A 14,951-nucleotide genomic window follows, 5' to 3' on the forward strand; every position below is an offset into this window, starting at 1 on the left:
GCCGCGCGCCTTCGCGCCAGTATTGATCTACAGAAACAGAACCTACTCCGCTTTTTGCCCTCTAGTCTAGGTATATTCCGGCTTTGGACACAACAAAGCAAAATATAAACATAAAGAGTAACAATTGCCTACATAAATAATAGGCAATTACCTACTCAATACAACCTCTTGATGGATTAATTTGATGAACTTCGAAAATATGTCTAAGTAAATACTTGTGTGTTTTAAGTAGTATAAAATAAATATGAATTACTTACTTATATACTATCTGAAATATTTACATTAAAATACTTTGTACATGTTTTCTGTACTGCGAAATACTTGTTTATCATTGTACCTAATTATCAATTCCATTATGTATAGTCGTAATAGTGGGGAGTAAAATGTTTTCAGACGCAAAACTTAGGAAACAATAAACAATTACCTATCTTATCAGCTTACTCGTAACACATTTAAAATCATCGACGAAACTACATACCTACTTATGTTGAAACTACGAGTACTTAATGAATTATTTATCTAGGAGCTAGTCGCCCATGTATCTAACTGCCGACAACTAGCTGTTTTTCATTTGTAACATATGTACTCGTATTTCTCTCGGAACTTTCTATTAAATTCTAAAAAAATATATTTCCATTCCCTATTATTTAATCCAGAATACACCCCATGTACTAATACGTTTTGATTTTCTATTCGATGTCGGTATGCAAATATGCTCGGCAATCTCGGCATGCAATTCAGGGGTTGGATTTTTGAAAGAGTTTTGTATTTGAGAGAGCTAATTGTTTTATTTATTCACCCTTCACCCGTGAGGTATTTTATATCATAAATCATAAATAATTCATTGCACACCATGGTACATAGATTACATAGCTGTTACAATTAAATTATAGGAACACATGCCACCCTAAAGAGGGTACCTATTGCAAAATATTCTTCAATCTAGTTAGAACTCTAGAGTTTATTACAGTACTACACCCGTTTTAGGACATTTCTATAGATAAGTAGATATATAGTATGAAATATGTTTTTGGCCACAGTTAAATTCACTTAATAACTTAACCTAAGAAAGAGATCAAAAATAATATAAATAATTATATATACTTGAGTTTATATTTGTAATTAGTAATTACCTACTCAAAATTATCTTCCATAAATTCTTGGATGGAGTAATATGCTTTATTTATTAAGAGTACTTGTAGTTTTGATGTAAAAGAGTATTTTTTTCTATATTTCTAATTCTAGGGGTGATTCTAGAAAATTTGATCGCTAGATTTCGTCACTCGAAAACTGGTGGAAAACGGCGAAATGCTTACTTTTGAAATACCTACGAAGCTATATAAATTAGGAATCTAGTGGTATTGACCACTCGTTTTCAATTCTATTAGTAGAATTTAAATACCTAACAGTGGAGATATTTTTAAACGAAATACACGAAATCAAGCGGTCGAAATTCAAAAATCGGCCCCCTGTTGGGTAATTTGTTGTAAACCTGGATTGCTTGAAAGTAAGGACCTTTTCTGTATAATTCTAAAATTGGCTCCGGGGGATGAGTTTGTTATTTCGACGTAGGTACGCTTTTACAGAATTCAAATAATTCAATGTTCTTTCGGACAAAAGTTGAGATTTCCAATATGTAGAGGGATTTTAAGGATTTTAAGCAAGAACAGCTGTTGTTAGGGTTCCGTACCCAAACGGTAAAAAAGGGGCCCTATTACTAAGACTCCTCTGTCCGTCTGTCTGTCCGTCTATCTGTCTGGCTGTTACCAGGCAATATCACATTAATGATATTTCACAGATAATGTATTTCTGTTGCCGCTATAACAACAAATACTAAAAACGGAATAAAATAAATATTTAAGTGGGGCTCCCATACAACAACCGTGATTTTTTTGCCGTTTTTGCGTAATGGTACAGAACCCTTTGTGCGCCAGTCCGCCTCGCATTTGGCCGGTTTTTACATTTTTGTCTGAATGGGTCTTAACTTTTTTCGAACGTTTGCCGATGTCCATATCTTCAAGATATTTTTTTAAATAGTTTTACTGCCACATTTGAATATTCTCGTGATCTCTCTGTAAGATTTTGTGACTCAGCGGGCCTTCATTTTCTTTAATCGATCTCTCCCAGAAAACTAGCTAATGCTGGAATTTTTCCCTGAACCCGACTTTCTAGCGGTAGTTTACGTTCCAAGTACGATTTTTATCTTTTTTTTACGATAAGCAATTGAAATCTGGGTTTAAATGAATTTGTTATAACAAGAGGAAAGAAACGCCTACACTAATATGTATAAATTATAAACTGTAACAGATGTCATATATTAAAGAAAAAAGTGACGAAGGCCTCCAGTGGTGAAGGCCGGATTCGAACCGGCGTCTTTAGCTATCGCGGCTAACGCCATGAACCCCTCGGCCACCTCGCCACGGCGGTACCCGTCCCAATTTTTCGACTATATGCCATCTTATTTTTTCTTTTTTTCTTTAATATATGACATCTGTTACAGTTTATAGTTTATATATAGTAGTGTAGGCGTTTCTTTCCTCTTACGTGGTGCAAATTTCTGAACCGTTGGTAATTGTATGTGTCTTAACATGTAAAACAAACCTACTACAGTAGTGTGACTACTTAAAAAACACAAATCAAAATATTTAATATAATAATTTGATTTGTTTCCAAACTTGGTATTCAAAATATTTTGGAAATATGCCATAGGTTTGTTTTACATGTTAAGACACATACAATTACCAACGGTTCCGAAATTTGCATCACGTAAGAGGAAAGAATCGCCTAGCAACAACCTTATCTTAATGTTTTTGATAGATTTACAATAATAAATCCTTGTACCAATAGAGATCTGTGCCCGTTACTCACTTGTCTTTGGTGCAGTTGGTCTCGTCTGAGTTGTCGCGACAATCGTCGTCGCCGTCGCATAACCAGTCTTTGTGGATGCACAGGCCGTTGGCGCACGTGAATTGGTCTGCCGTGCAGTTGGCCGGGCCACCTGTAACACACTTTTTGTTAATACTTCCATTTTTTTTAATTTCCGTGGACGCACAATAACTACGCCTCGCGCATTTTTGAAAGACGTAACACACTACCGCACCGCTCAAAGTTCACGGTGCAGTGTGGTAGTGTGTTACGGCTATTCATCTTGTTCTTCATCTTGCCGTGGTTATTCTATAGGGACGCTGGAATTAGGAAGTTAAAAAACCTTCTTTTCTCGAGGGCAATCTAGTGCTCTGACGTCACTTGCATTGTTCCTAATATGTAGATTGTAGGTATCTGTTCTGAATAGTTTTATTATTTGAGAAAGTACGCACAGTTGGCAAAATGCGAGTGGAATGCAAATGGCAAAATTTTGCCAGGTGAATACAGATTATACAGGGTGGAAAAAATTAATGGGCCCTGGAGGGAAAGTCCCTTAAAGCCTTAAGTTAGCTTATTTAACTTAATTTCTAAAAAGAAACAAAACTGCATTTAAAGATTTTACATTTTTATTTTTCAATTTCGCTTGTCTAAAAATATTCTTGAGTAAAGTATTTTAGTTACTAAATACTAGATTTTATGGATATTTTGTACGACAGACGAGTGTAAGTCCTAATGTTTTTTTGAGAAATGTTATCATTAACGGAACTGTATCGACTAGTAAAATAAAATAGCTAGTGTAAATTTTTTCGAATTTTTAGTCGGTTATTCCCGGGCGAGACAAGCGAATTTAAAAAAATCTTTAAATGCAGTTTTGTTTCTTTTTAAGAATAAAAAATGTTGCCTTTAAGTAAGTAAGGTTTTAAGGCACTTTCCTTCCAGGACCCATGAATTTTTTCCACACTGTATAGGTCATACTGAGTAAATTTTTAGCTCTCCGATAAAAAACATTGACATGTGATCAGTCACAATTGTATAAAAGAGCCAAATGTTTTTTCGGGATTCCGTGGTTGGTCCCATAGTTAAGGTTGCTCAATACGACCAATTTATTCAACTCGCGAAATATGGCGGCATAATTGATAAGACAGTGCTTACCACAGTGCGTCTCGTCAGAGAAATCTCCGCAGTCGTTATCGCCGTCGCATAGCCAGTCGACGGCGATGCACACGTTGGTGGTGTGGCAGAGGGTTCGGTTCTCGTGCTCGTCGCAGGAGCGCGTGCAGCCCGCCTCGTCCTCCGCCTCAGCGCAGTCCGCGACGCCGTCGCATCGCTTCTCCATTGAGATGCAGGTGCATGAGATCTGCCGATCCCATAGCAAGGTTAACGTTATTTTACAGCTAGGGCCCCAACGTAAGTACCCACGTCGCCATAATAGCTGTACTTACTGTAAAGTGGATACTTATGTTGTACACTGACTGTACATAGTATGATTATTTATAAACATTCGCTCGCGGAAGCGACGTAAAACGACGAAGTATATGAATCTGTGACATTATTTTACGTCCACTGACTACTTACGTCGTTTTCTGAGTAAAATATCTCAGAAACTAAAACAGTTAAAAATAAAATTCTTGTAAAAGTAGAACGTACATTTTTAAGGCTATTTCCGTAATAAAACCATTTTTGACATATAGTCACATGTTGCATTGTTTTACCAAGGGTACGAATTATCTTAATTAATGATAATGAAGTTAACTTTTTTGTATAAGTTGGTTCTTCAATTTTGTATACGTACTTATTTTTAATTTAAACCCACTTATTTTAGAGAAAATCAAGAAAAACTACCCGATTTCGACAAATCCGTAAAACGGGGTCGATAGACACGTCATATGGGGTGATTAGAAAAAACAGTCAGGGTTGTCACAGTCTTCAATAGGTTTTATTAGGATAAACGTAAATAAATAAGCTGACTTTCAGTAAATCACTATTTTTATTAATCATACTTTATTAAACTATGACATTAGGTCATAAAACCTATAAATTGTATATACAGATGTAAATCACAATGAAAAAATCAACGATGATCAAACTCTGGTCAACGTGGGACACGTGGCGCAATTGGTAACGCATTGGACCGGCAATCCAAGGATGTGGGTTCGTGTCCCACGTTGACCAGAGTTTGATCATCGTTGATTTTTTCATTGTGATTTACATCTGTATATACAATTTATAGATTGTAATAATGTGGTACGTCCCACAATAAAAAAGGAAAAATATTAACATTTAAGGTCATAAAACGTTTGAGAAATGTATGTAAAAAAAATCAACTTTGCTTACATATATTACAAGCATTAAGTAATGATTCTACTTCGCAAATTTACATACCTACGCGTATATACTCTTAGATATTTTACATACATACATACAACACACATACAACATACCTACATTACATAATACTACATATCTACATAGAATAGAAATTAAAAAAATGGAGAAAATTCGTTTTGTCAACCCTAGCATAAATATTCCCATTCGTTGTTCTTCACCCCTCAGTCGTGCCTTTTCACCCCATATGACGTGTCTGTTGACCCCATATGGCGTGTCTCCTCGCCCTGTTGTCGTGTCTATTCACCCCGTTGGGAAGTAAAAACGGCTATGATTTGTTTTTTTGCACATTTATCTTTAATTAATAAGGAAAATCGCCGTTATCTTCTATTATTTAAATACTAGAAGAACTAGACTACTTAATACACTTTAAATAACACAATAAGTAGGCTGTATTTCACTGTTATATCAGTCAGTGTCAGTGTTGTCAGACAGGCCATATATCTTACTTCCTTAAGGCCTCACTTCAAACTAAAATATTTATTACTTGTGATCAACTTCATGATTGATCCGTGTTACCATAATAAAGATTAAATACCCTACTACAATTGTATCTCGAAACAATTAGCCATGGTATTGTAGATTTTATAATATAACGATGTAAAGGAAAGTACCGAAATTTTCTCTTTTCACCCCGCGATTCCTGGTGACCACGTTTACGTAAAGCAATGTTAAGTGTAAAATTCCAATTAGCACTTGAGTTACTCTATATGTACGTGTTTAAAATGATTGTATGTGCAATTTTTTTTTTACAGATATTTTAATGTTGAAGACATTTCTGCTTGTGGAAACTACAATTTTTTTGTGTTGCCACTGTGCCACATGACGTGACATTCCCATTTATTACGAAGTTTCAATATCGATTATAATCCTGCCAGCGAGGGCAATGATCTCAATATCTCTAAAAGTTACATCTAAATATAACAATTCAATTTGATGTAGGTAGTGCATCTGATTTTAGCTCGGATTTATTTTTACTCCAATGAATAACTTTCGGTTTTACGCGCGTCGGTAATATACATATGGATTTTACAACTATTGGGAAAAGCTTAAAAGATTATCCTATTTCTGTGACAGCGAATATTTCAGCGCTATGGTATTTACTATTTACGTTTCGTACGTTGCCTTGCGTATGGAAAAAAAAACATGCCACAGTAATAACGCAATTATATTAGTATAAGTGTTATAATAAAATTATAATGATTTAGTAGATAGGTACGGACATATTTATAAAACAATAATTTCTTATAAATATAAATCGGCCTTATAGCAACTTCACTGGAAACAGCAGTTTTTGCAGCATTTACTTACACTTTATTTTTATACAAACGTTGTTAGACTTTTTTTTTGTCCTCTTATTTGTAGATTAAATGACTGCAAGTGAGATTGAAATCAACCTTATAATGGTCGGGGAGCCCAAGAGGGGATTTGCGTAGTTACTCGAGCGCGTCAGATTAAGATATGAGTGATATCTTGCTACCCCATGGAGTCTACCTTTACCACATTTAGTCGTCTATGTTGAGCAGTTGGTTGGTGGGGGGTTCAAAAAATCGCTAAGCAGATTGTGGATTTGGTCATTTTAGTCCAAACTAATGCTATAATTGGGCTATTAGTAAATCTGATGATTATTTGTACGCATTTCCTTAATCTGACGGTTACAACTTACAATGTCAAAATCGGGCGTCAAACTTGTGGTCGTCAGATTAAGGAAATGCGTACAAATAAGTGTCATATTAATTTTTCTATAAAATTATTGCATTAACTTGGACCAAACGACCAAATCCACAATCTACTTAACGATTTTTTTAACCCTCGACCAACTCCCCGAAATTGAAAAAAAATGTGGACGCTTTCCTGCTCGCTGGGAAAAAAAACTTTATATAACCTTTTTTTCTTCTTATCATCTAATCTTTCGATTCCAATAGGTCTCTGCGACGCTCAAGTAACAACACATTTAGCATCGTCGGCTCCCCAGCTATAAGAAGTGCGGTGCGCGGGGCCCCGGCGCAGTGTTCTTAGGATCCTAACAGCAGTGTTCTTAGGAATATTCATACAATATTTATGCATGTTTTTAGGGTTCCGTACCCAAAGGGTAAAACCGGGACCCTATTACTAAGACTCCGCTGTCTGTCCGTCTGTATCTCATGGACCGTGATAACTAGACAGTTGAAATTTTCACAGATGATGTATTTCTGTTGCCGCTATAACAAGAAATACTAAAAACGGAACAAAAAAAATATTTAAGTGGGGATCCCATACAACAAACTGAACAAACGTGATTTTTAAATTAATTTTTAACAAGCAGAAACGTCTGCGATCGATGCTATTAAGCTTAGAATAAATTTAAAAGTGGAAAAATTACTGCCTTGGGTGAGACTTGAACTCATCCAAGTTCAAGTCTCACCCAAGGCAGTAATTTTTCCACTTTTAAATTTATTCTAAACGTGATTTTTTTCCCGTTTTTGCGTAATGGTACGGAACCCTACGTGCGCGAGTCCGACTCGCAATTGGCCGGGTTTTTTGTATCCTGACTTCTAGGCAAAGATCTACAAACAATTATTTAATTTGATTTTATTTATAATTTTAGATGTTTGGTGCTGTCTTAGAAAAAATATTGTGTGCAACGATAGGTCTTAAAATTCTCGGGCCTCTCTTTACAAAACTCATCTTCGTTTCGTTTTGTAACTTCGGCCCTTGAATTTCAAGAACCTTTATTATGTAGGTATAATTTTTTTTTGACGATTTGTAGTGTTTACCTTTCGGTTAAAGTTGTTAGTAGTAAAAAGTAGTACATAATCTGTTAAAGTTTCTCAATTTAGATAGGTAGAGTTTTCTTGGAACATAAGCAAAGGTATAGAGGTATATGTAGGTCCTTGATTTTTAAACACAAAGTCAATAAACACGTACCTGGCATGAGAAATGTTCCTTAAGACACGGAACGTTACAGCCGCCATCGTCTTCCTCGTGATCAATGTCTTCCGCTATGACATCCGCGTTTCTATCGAATATCGATGGTCGTTCTGCGTGCAAATTCATCGATTATAATTTAAGTAGGGTTAAATATTACATTGTTGTACCGTAAAATGTGCCTACTTTGCCCCCACTGGGTAATTTTAAAAACTAGTTTATATTGCGTATTTTGGAGCAATGTAGGTACATTCTAATAACCAATCGCAGTCTAATATTACGCTCCTGGGCTACTTTCATGTCCGAATGCCCTCCATGGTCTCCGGTTCATGCCGCAGACGGGACGGTTAAGGCTTTATTGTACGGATAGGTATAATGAGTATGTGCAGCAGAGCAGCAGTGAAGCTACTACCGTTGATCGTGCGAAAAGGAGTAAGAGAAACACTTTTTTCTAAATAAATATAAAATGATAGATGGGTGATATTAGTGTGTGGCGCGACGTGTAAACCTTTATGTAAATCGATACTCACGGTGCCATGGTTCCACCCTTGTATACGGGTTATGGGGACGATAGCCGGGCACAGGTCCGGCTCCAGCCGGTGGCTGGTACGGCGGCACGCGGCCCACTGGCGACCGCGGGTCCGCAGGCACCGACGTGGTGTTGGTGGACCGCGGGACCGCCGCCGACGGGATCTCATCCGCGATTGCTGGTAAAAAAAGATTTCATTAGAAAATTGCATACTTGCCTACTGCACGGCCGTGGTAGCCGCGTGTTCGGCATGTTCGTAATTTGTATACGACACATACACACACGTCGTTGAAGACACGTGTGTCAAAACTGTCAAGAGTATGAGGAATTGAGAATCTTGAGGAGAATCTCCCCAAATCTTATAGGCTTATATACTATACGTGTGTGTCGAAATGGCGAACACGCGGCTATTACCATGCATGCATGCGTCTGTAGAATGCTTTTGTAGCAATTTACATGTATTTTCATCAATTGTCGCGCATTTAAAATCCAAAAATGTCATTTGGTAAAGTGAACACCAGAACGAACTTCCTAAACTACCTATTTCTCGTATACTTACGCGCTTTGTTTTCTTTGTTAATGTTGCTAAGAAATTTAGGCTTATAAGATTGCTTGGACTTGATTGTAATGATCATATATACAATAAAATTTTCATCTGAACCCTTTAATGATACAACGCCGTCATCACTTAAATTTCGTGATGTTATTAAGGCACATCCCACACGATCGTAAATTAGGGAGGGGGCGAAATACGAAGTCACTTGACAGTTTATTCATACAACCGTGGTCCCTATTTTTCTCGAGACAAGTATCTTTACACAATTTGATAGAGATAGAGATATTTATTTGATATATAATTAATATATTAACCACAGCTATGCGAGAATTAGAATCTCTAGGGCTATATATGGCTACATGAATATATATGTCTTGTTTAAAAACGGTGATTATAGATAACATTCATGATATCCGGAATTTATTCCGAAGGTAACCCTATAGATATTCTGATTCATATCTATTTACGTACATATGAACAAAAAACCTACGTCTTAAAATCTCTGTTTTGATTAATTAAATACATCAATTGTAAATGTATTAACAAGACGACGTGCAAAATGTATACTTATGTGTTTCTATGTAATAGTACTCAATAACAAGTAGTTTAAGTAAAACTCCGTAAAACATAATATATATTATATTCGGATTCAGACTGCACCAGCATTACTAGTAAATATCAAAACCAACGCTGATGCCCGGACTTTTGATATTCGCGGGAGCAATGCAGGCACCAATAATGCTGGTGTAGTTTTGATCCGAACTTCACCTTTAAATTTTATATTAACGGACCTCACCTTCACCTCACCTTTAAACAACTAAAAACCCTGCATGTCAAAGTTCCTGACCCGCCTCAATCTCCATGACCTCCTAGCCTAGCCAGCAGTGACCCTGCCTACGAAGCAGGAGGTCCCGGGTTGGAATCCTGGTAAGGGCATTTATGTGTTTGTGTCTTTATCACAAATATTTGTTTCTGAGTTATGGGTGTTTCCTATGTATATAAGTATTTATATACATATACATAACTATATCTTATATATATCGTCGTCTAGTAACTTTAGAGACCCGAGAATTTTGTATAGAGTTGAGTCCTTTTAGATCTCTCAATTTACTTACAAAAAAAATCAAAATGTTAATTAGATACACAAATCATACAATAACACCTATTTTTTTCACTGTTAAAACCTATAGTTGTTGACGGAGTCTTTATTCGGAGGTTTAAAAGCTTTTTGAATTGTGCTTAAAAAATACACAATAAAGGACTCGACTCGGGACTTCAATAAAAGACTCGGAAGGAAGTTTTTAGTGCTGAGCCTCGTAAAAACGAGTCGTGTTCCTTCAATTTAGACTCATAACACTCGAATTCCTACCAAAACTACCACCGATCCGTATCAAAACATTATTACCTAACTTAGGTATCGTCAAAACTAAAATTCGGTTTTTTCACACGTTGAATGCGTTTAGTATGGGGCGACCGGTCAAAATAATAGACCTTTATATATCTCATCCTCTTAAGTAAGCACATAAGATGACTTATTTGAATTGTAACACATTTTTATGAAGGCGAATGCCATGAACACACGGCAACCAGATTATATTTGCAATGCAGAATCCGAACCCGAATGGCAGATTCCGAGCAAAATCATTCATTTAATTTCAATTGTATAGATTTAGATTTATTTATTTCAGGATAAAAATTACACTTATCTTCTTATCATGATCGTCAAACATTGCATACAAAAAAATATAAAATAAATTAAAATAAATTTACCATATTTCATCCATTTATTTTTTATTTTTTTATAATCGTTACCATGCGTAGCACAGCAATATAATCTTACTATAAAATAAAATAGCTAGTGATACATATTATAGCCGAGAGGTTTGACTAGGAAATTGCAGACTTCGGTCTACTGTTTACCCTCCGGTTACACAGGTATATAGCATTGTTTGAAATGGGCTGAATGAATCATAATATAATCCGCCCTTCGGGCAGCCTAAATAATGTGAGGTTTACTTAGATTAGGTTGTTATGTAGTTTCAGCATATATACATAAATAGAGATTGCGTGTTCATTATCCAAGTTAATTTACTCTTTACCGGTTCGATAGTCGAAAATAATTAAAATTTACAATTAATTATGCTGATTATGCATTCGAATACTCACCACAAAGCCATACGACGGTAAGGAGTGTTATGTATGCGGCTAGTGGCGCTGGCATGATGTTATCAGTGGTGGGGACGGCGCATCGCCTAGGTCACTCGCGCGCCGGCGCGCCTTCGCACCCTGACCATCTCTCCTTTCACGCTGATCTGAAAAACATGACTAGTGAAACCCTATCGCCTCGGCCACGAAATGCACGCCAGGAGCGTCCACGCTTGACGTTGACGTCGATTCGTTAATAAAACAACAAATGTATGGCGATGCTCGGAGCGCGCGTTTAATGACCCTCGGGTATAATAATGCTTGGGACACACATTGCCATCAGTGAGTCATATTCGCACAGTTTTATTTTTATTTTTTAACTGGGACATGTTGGTAAATCCGAAACGAAGACACAGGGATCCTGTCGTGCCAAAATAAATTCGTGATCAAAAAAAAATTGGTATATACCTAAACTCAACTAAAAAAATTGTACATTTCAATTTTTTCCCCGTTTTACGTCCCTTTAGTCCCCTTAATTGGTCCCCTTTAAATAATTGGGTATTTTCAAGATTTAATTCTACCATTTTTCGGCGTATTTGACACCATTTCCTTTGTAAAGTGGGCCAAATTGATAAATCTTTTCAGTGAATATGCTACCAACAGTCCAGCATGTATGACGACAGTTTTTACATTTCATCCCCCATTAATTTCCAAAAAAATGCGAAAAATTATAAACCGGACGTGATTGTAAAGTTGAAAGTACTTACTGTGTACTGTAATCATCTTCATTTAAGAATACATATTTTGATAACTTACGGATGTCAATATATTAAGATCAAACCAAATAATCCTGCCAAGGGGCGATATACGTATAAGTAACGTAAAATGTGTTTAGGGTCGAAGGGGGTTTGAACATAGTTTACATATTGTATTTTTTTTTAACAACTACGTATAGCAATGTGGCTCTAAAACTAATAGTCCGGTGGCCGGCTGCATGAAACCCACCTGATAAAAAAAATACCTACTCTCTGTGGGGATAGCTGATGAAACTTGTACGGTAGGATAGCTGCCTTTGAGGACAGTAAAAAACCGGCCAAGTGCGAGTCGGACTCGCGCACCGAGGGTTCCGTACTTTTTAGTATTTGTTGTTATAGCGGCAACAGAAATACATCATCTGTGAAAATTTCAACTCTCTAGCTATCACGGTTCATGAGATACAGCCTAGTGACAGACGGACAGACGGACAGCGGAGTCTTAGTAATAGGGTCCCGTTTTTACCCTTTGGGTACGGAACCCTAAAAAAAAGTGGTCGCCCAAATTCTGTGTTGGCAGGTTCCTGTGTCCGACCGAATTTGTGGTACCACGTGACAGCTACAATGAAAAAACAAATATGTGGACGGACTGCAAACATAAACTGCCAGGATAGGGTGAGGCCGACCAAGACATAGGTCAACAGGTTTAATTAACCTATTGTAATCCGTTTTTTTTTTCATTCTATTTTTCTATGAGGTAAATTGTAGCTGTCATTCACGTGGTACCACAAATTTGGTCGGACACAGGAACCTGCCAACACAGGATTGGCCGCGATTACTTATTTTTTACTGTTCTCAATGGCATGCTATCCTACCATACAAGTTTAATTCTATTTTTCGATGAGGTTTTTTATTTGATGAATATTTGTACCACTTTTTTGCCATTTGCACAAAATTTACCAAGTTAAGCCGCGGCTGACCAAGAACAGTTACTAAAAGTCAGCTACCCCCACAAAGTAGGTATTTTCTATTTTTTTTATCAGGTGGGTTTCATGCAGCCGGCCACCGGACTATAACGTAGATGTTCACTGGCTGATCAGCCACTACGTTATAAAATGTTACATATAATTGTTTGTAGAATTTTTCAATTCGTATTGTATTAAAGTGGTTGTCACACTGCCCCCGCGTCTCGTTGCGAGACGCGGAGCAACGGACTCGCATGCGGAGACAACGCACCAACGTCCGAGTTTTCTCCGCATCTCCGTCCGGAGCTGCGATGCGCGACGTCCCGCGTCCCGCGTTACTTCCGTCTCGCGATTATTTCACATTCGAACTTTAAGGTGAAGACAGTTCCTATTTGTCGATAAAATGGAAACGGAACTTATTCGGAACGCTGCGGTGATACTTTCAGTTCTGTATTTGTACAATCGAGTCATAAAACGCAGAAGACACTGGGTACATCCCTATCTACAAACCAGACCTATAAATGGGTATTTTGCTAGAGATTACCAAGATTTAAGGCAACACGAAGAAAAAAATGTTAATTGCACCCGTATGTCAACCGCGTCATTTGATTATTTGCTAAGCAAAATTGGAGATTACTGGCGCGGACACAAATTTTCGACGTTCTATTACGGCGGAAAATTGGCTTACACTCAAGTAAGTAATAATCTACTACTTCAATCTTTAATTATACTTTTACAAGAATTCCTTATATTTAGATTATGATTAAAACCGATACTATAAAACTAAATAGATTTGGAATTAAATAAAAACAATATTTCGAAGAAGTAACTTTGGACTACTTTCAATTTCAAAAATAAACTTATCGACGTCGATATCCATTGCGTCTACGTCCTTTTTGCACTAAAATCCGTACGGCACTGCGGAGCTCGGTGTGACATACCGTGCGGCAGGCATCGCGTCTCCGTCCGAGCGCGCGAGTCGTCGTGCGACCATGCGATTTTTCTATACAAAATCAAGATTCTACATACAAAGTTAAAAAACGCATCAACGGACGCCGCTGCGAGATGCGGAGCAGTGTGACGACCGCCTAAATAGAGTTGGCGATGTTTACGACCACGGTGCAGTCGCCCGTTTTGACATCATATTTTACTTACGAGCTTTTGAATAAATTTCCGTTTTTTAGTAAAAATAAATTTGCAAGAAATAAAGAAAACACGTGTACCTTAAAATTAAATTTAAAGTACTCGTACTAATTCAGGCTAGGTGATAAAACGTCTTAGTTCAAAAAAACTGTTGTCAATGATGTGTAATATAAATGTGCCATTTTCAACCAAAAGGGTACTTATTGTCGGTTGTCAAGAAGGCGCTATTTCCATATAGCTTCAATTCGAAATCAACCTTATCGACAAGCGACAATGTGGTAACTTTTGGTTGAAAACGTCACAAATATACCTACATTGCCTAAATACCTGTGCCAAGTGCTTTACGTAGGAAATTTTCACCGCGTCAGGAGCTAAACTGAAGCTTGTGGTAGCGTCTTTTTTCTATGTCGAGAAATCCGCCTGGGCCATTTGTGTGTCTAACACATTTATGTGTCATCACAGTCACCGATTTGGTTAAAAAAATGTGCCCTTAATCACTAATACAAGTGAATACAAGTTTTAATCTTTCAAAAGCTGTCAAACGTCAGGAGATCCCGATCAGCTTCTCATAAAAATGGCGGGTGCTTTCATTGCGTCGCTGGCCTGTTTTCAGGAAGCCACCCTGCATCGCAATTGCGCGCGCCGGAGCCAAAAGCGTCTCGAGCTACTTGTTGATATCTTTTTCATTCACAACGCACGGCTCC

The 14,951-nt window shown here is 37.2% G+C and overlaps 1 protein-coding gene across 1 annotated transcript in view; it reads right to left on the reverse strand.

Moving 5' to 3' along the window:
* The window catches only part of LOC134741709 (low-density lipoprotein receptor-related protein 4), a 49,442-nt gene that overhangs the window by 32,718 nt on the left and 1,773 nt on the right, over positions 1 to 14,951 (reverse strand). Inside the window, exons 2-6 of the mRNA XM_063674605.1 lie at positions 11,409 to 11,554; positions 8,688 to 8,864; positions 8,158 to 8,270; positions 4,018 to 4,222; positions 2,869 to 2,998 (exon numbers count right to left, since the gene is read on the reverse strand). Coding sequence (XP_063530675.1) covers positions 2,869 to 2,998; positions 4,018 to 4,222; positions 8,158 to 8,270; positions 8,688 to 8,864; positions 11,409 to 11,463 — 680 coding nt within the window. The 5' untranslated portion in view covers positions 11,464 to 11,554. The remainder of the gene's footprint in view (positions 1 to 2,868; positions 2,999 to 4,017; positions 4,223 to 8,157; positions 8,271 to 8,687; positions 8,865 to 11,408; positions 11,555 to 14,951) is intronic.

This window comes from Cydia strobilella, chromosome 5 (genome assembly GCF_947568885.1).
Source record: "Cydia strobilella chromosome 5, ilCydStro3.1, whole genome shotgun sequence".
Classification (NCBI taxonomy): Eukaryota; Metazoa; Arthropoda; class Insecta; order Lepidoptera; family Tortricidae; genus Cydia; species Cydia strobilella.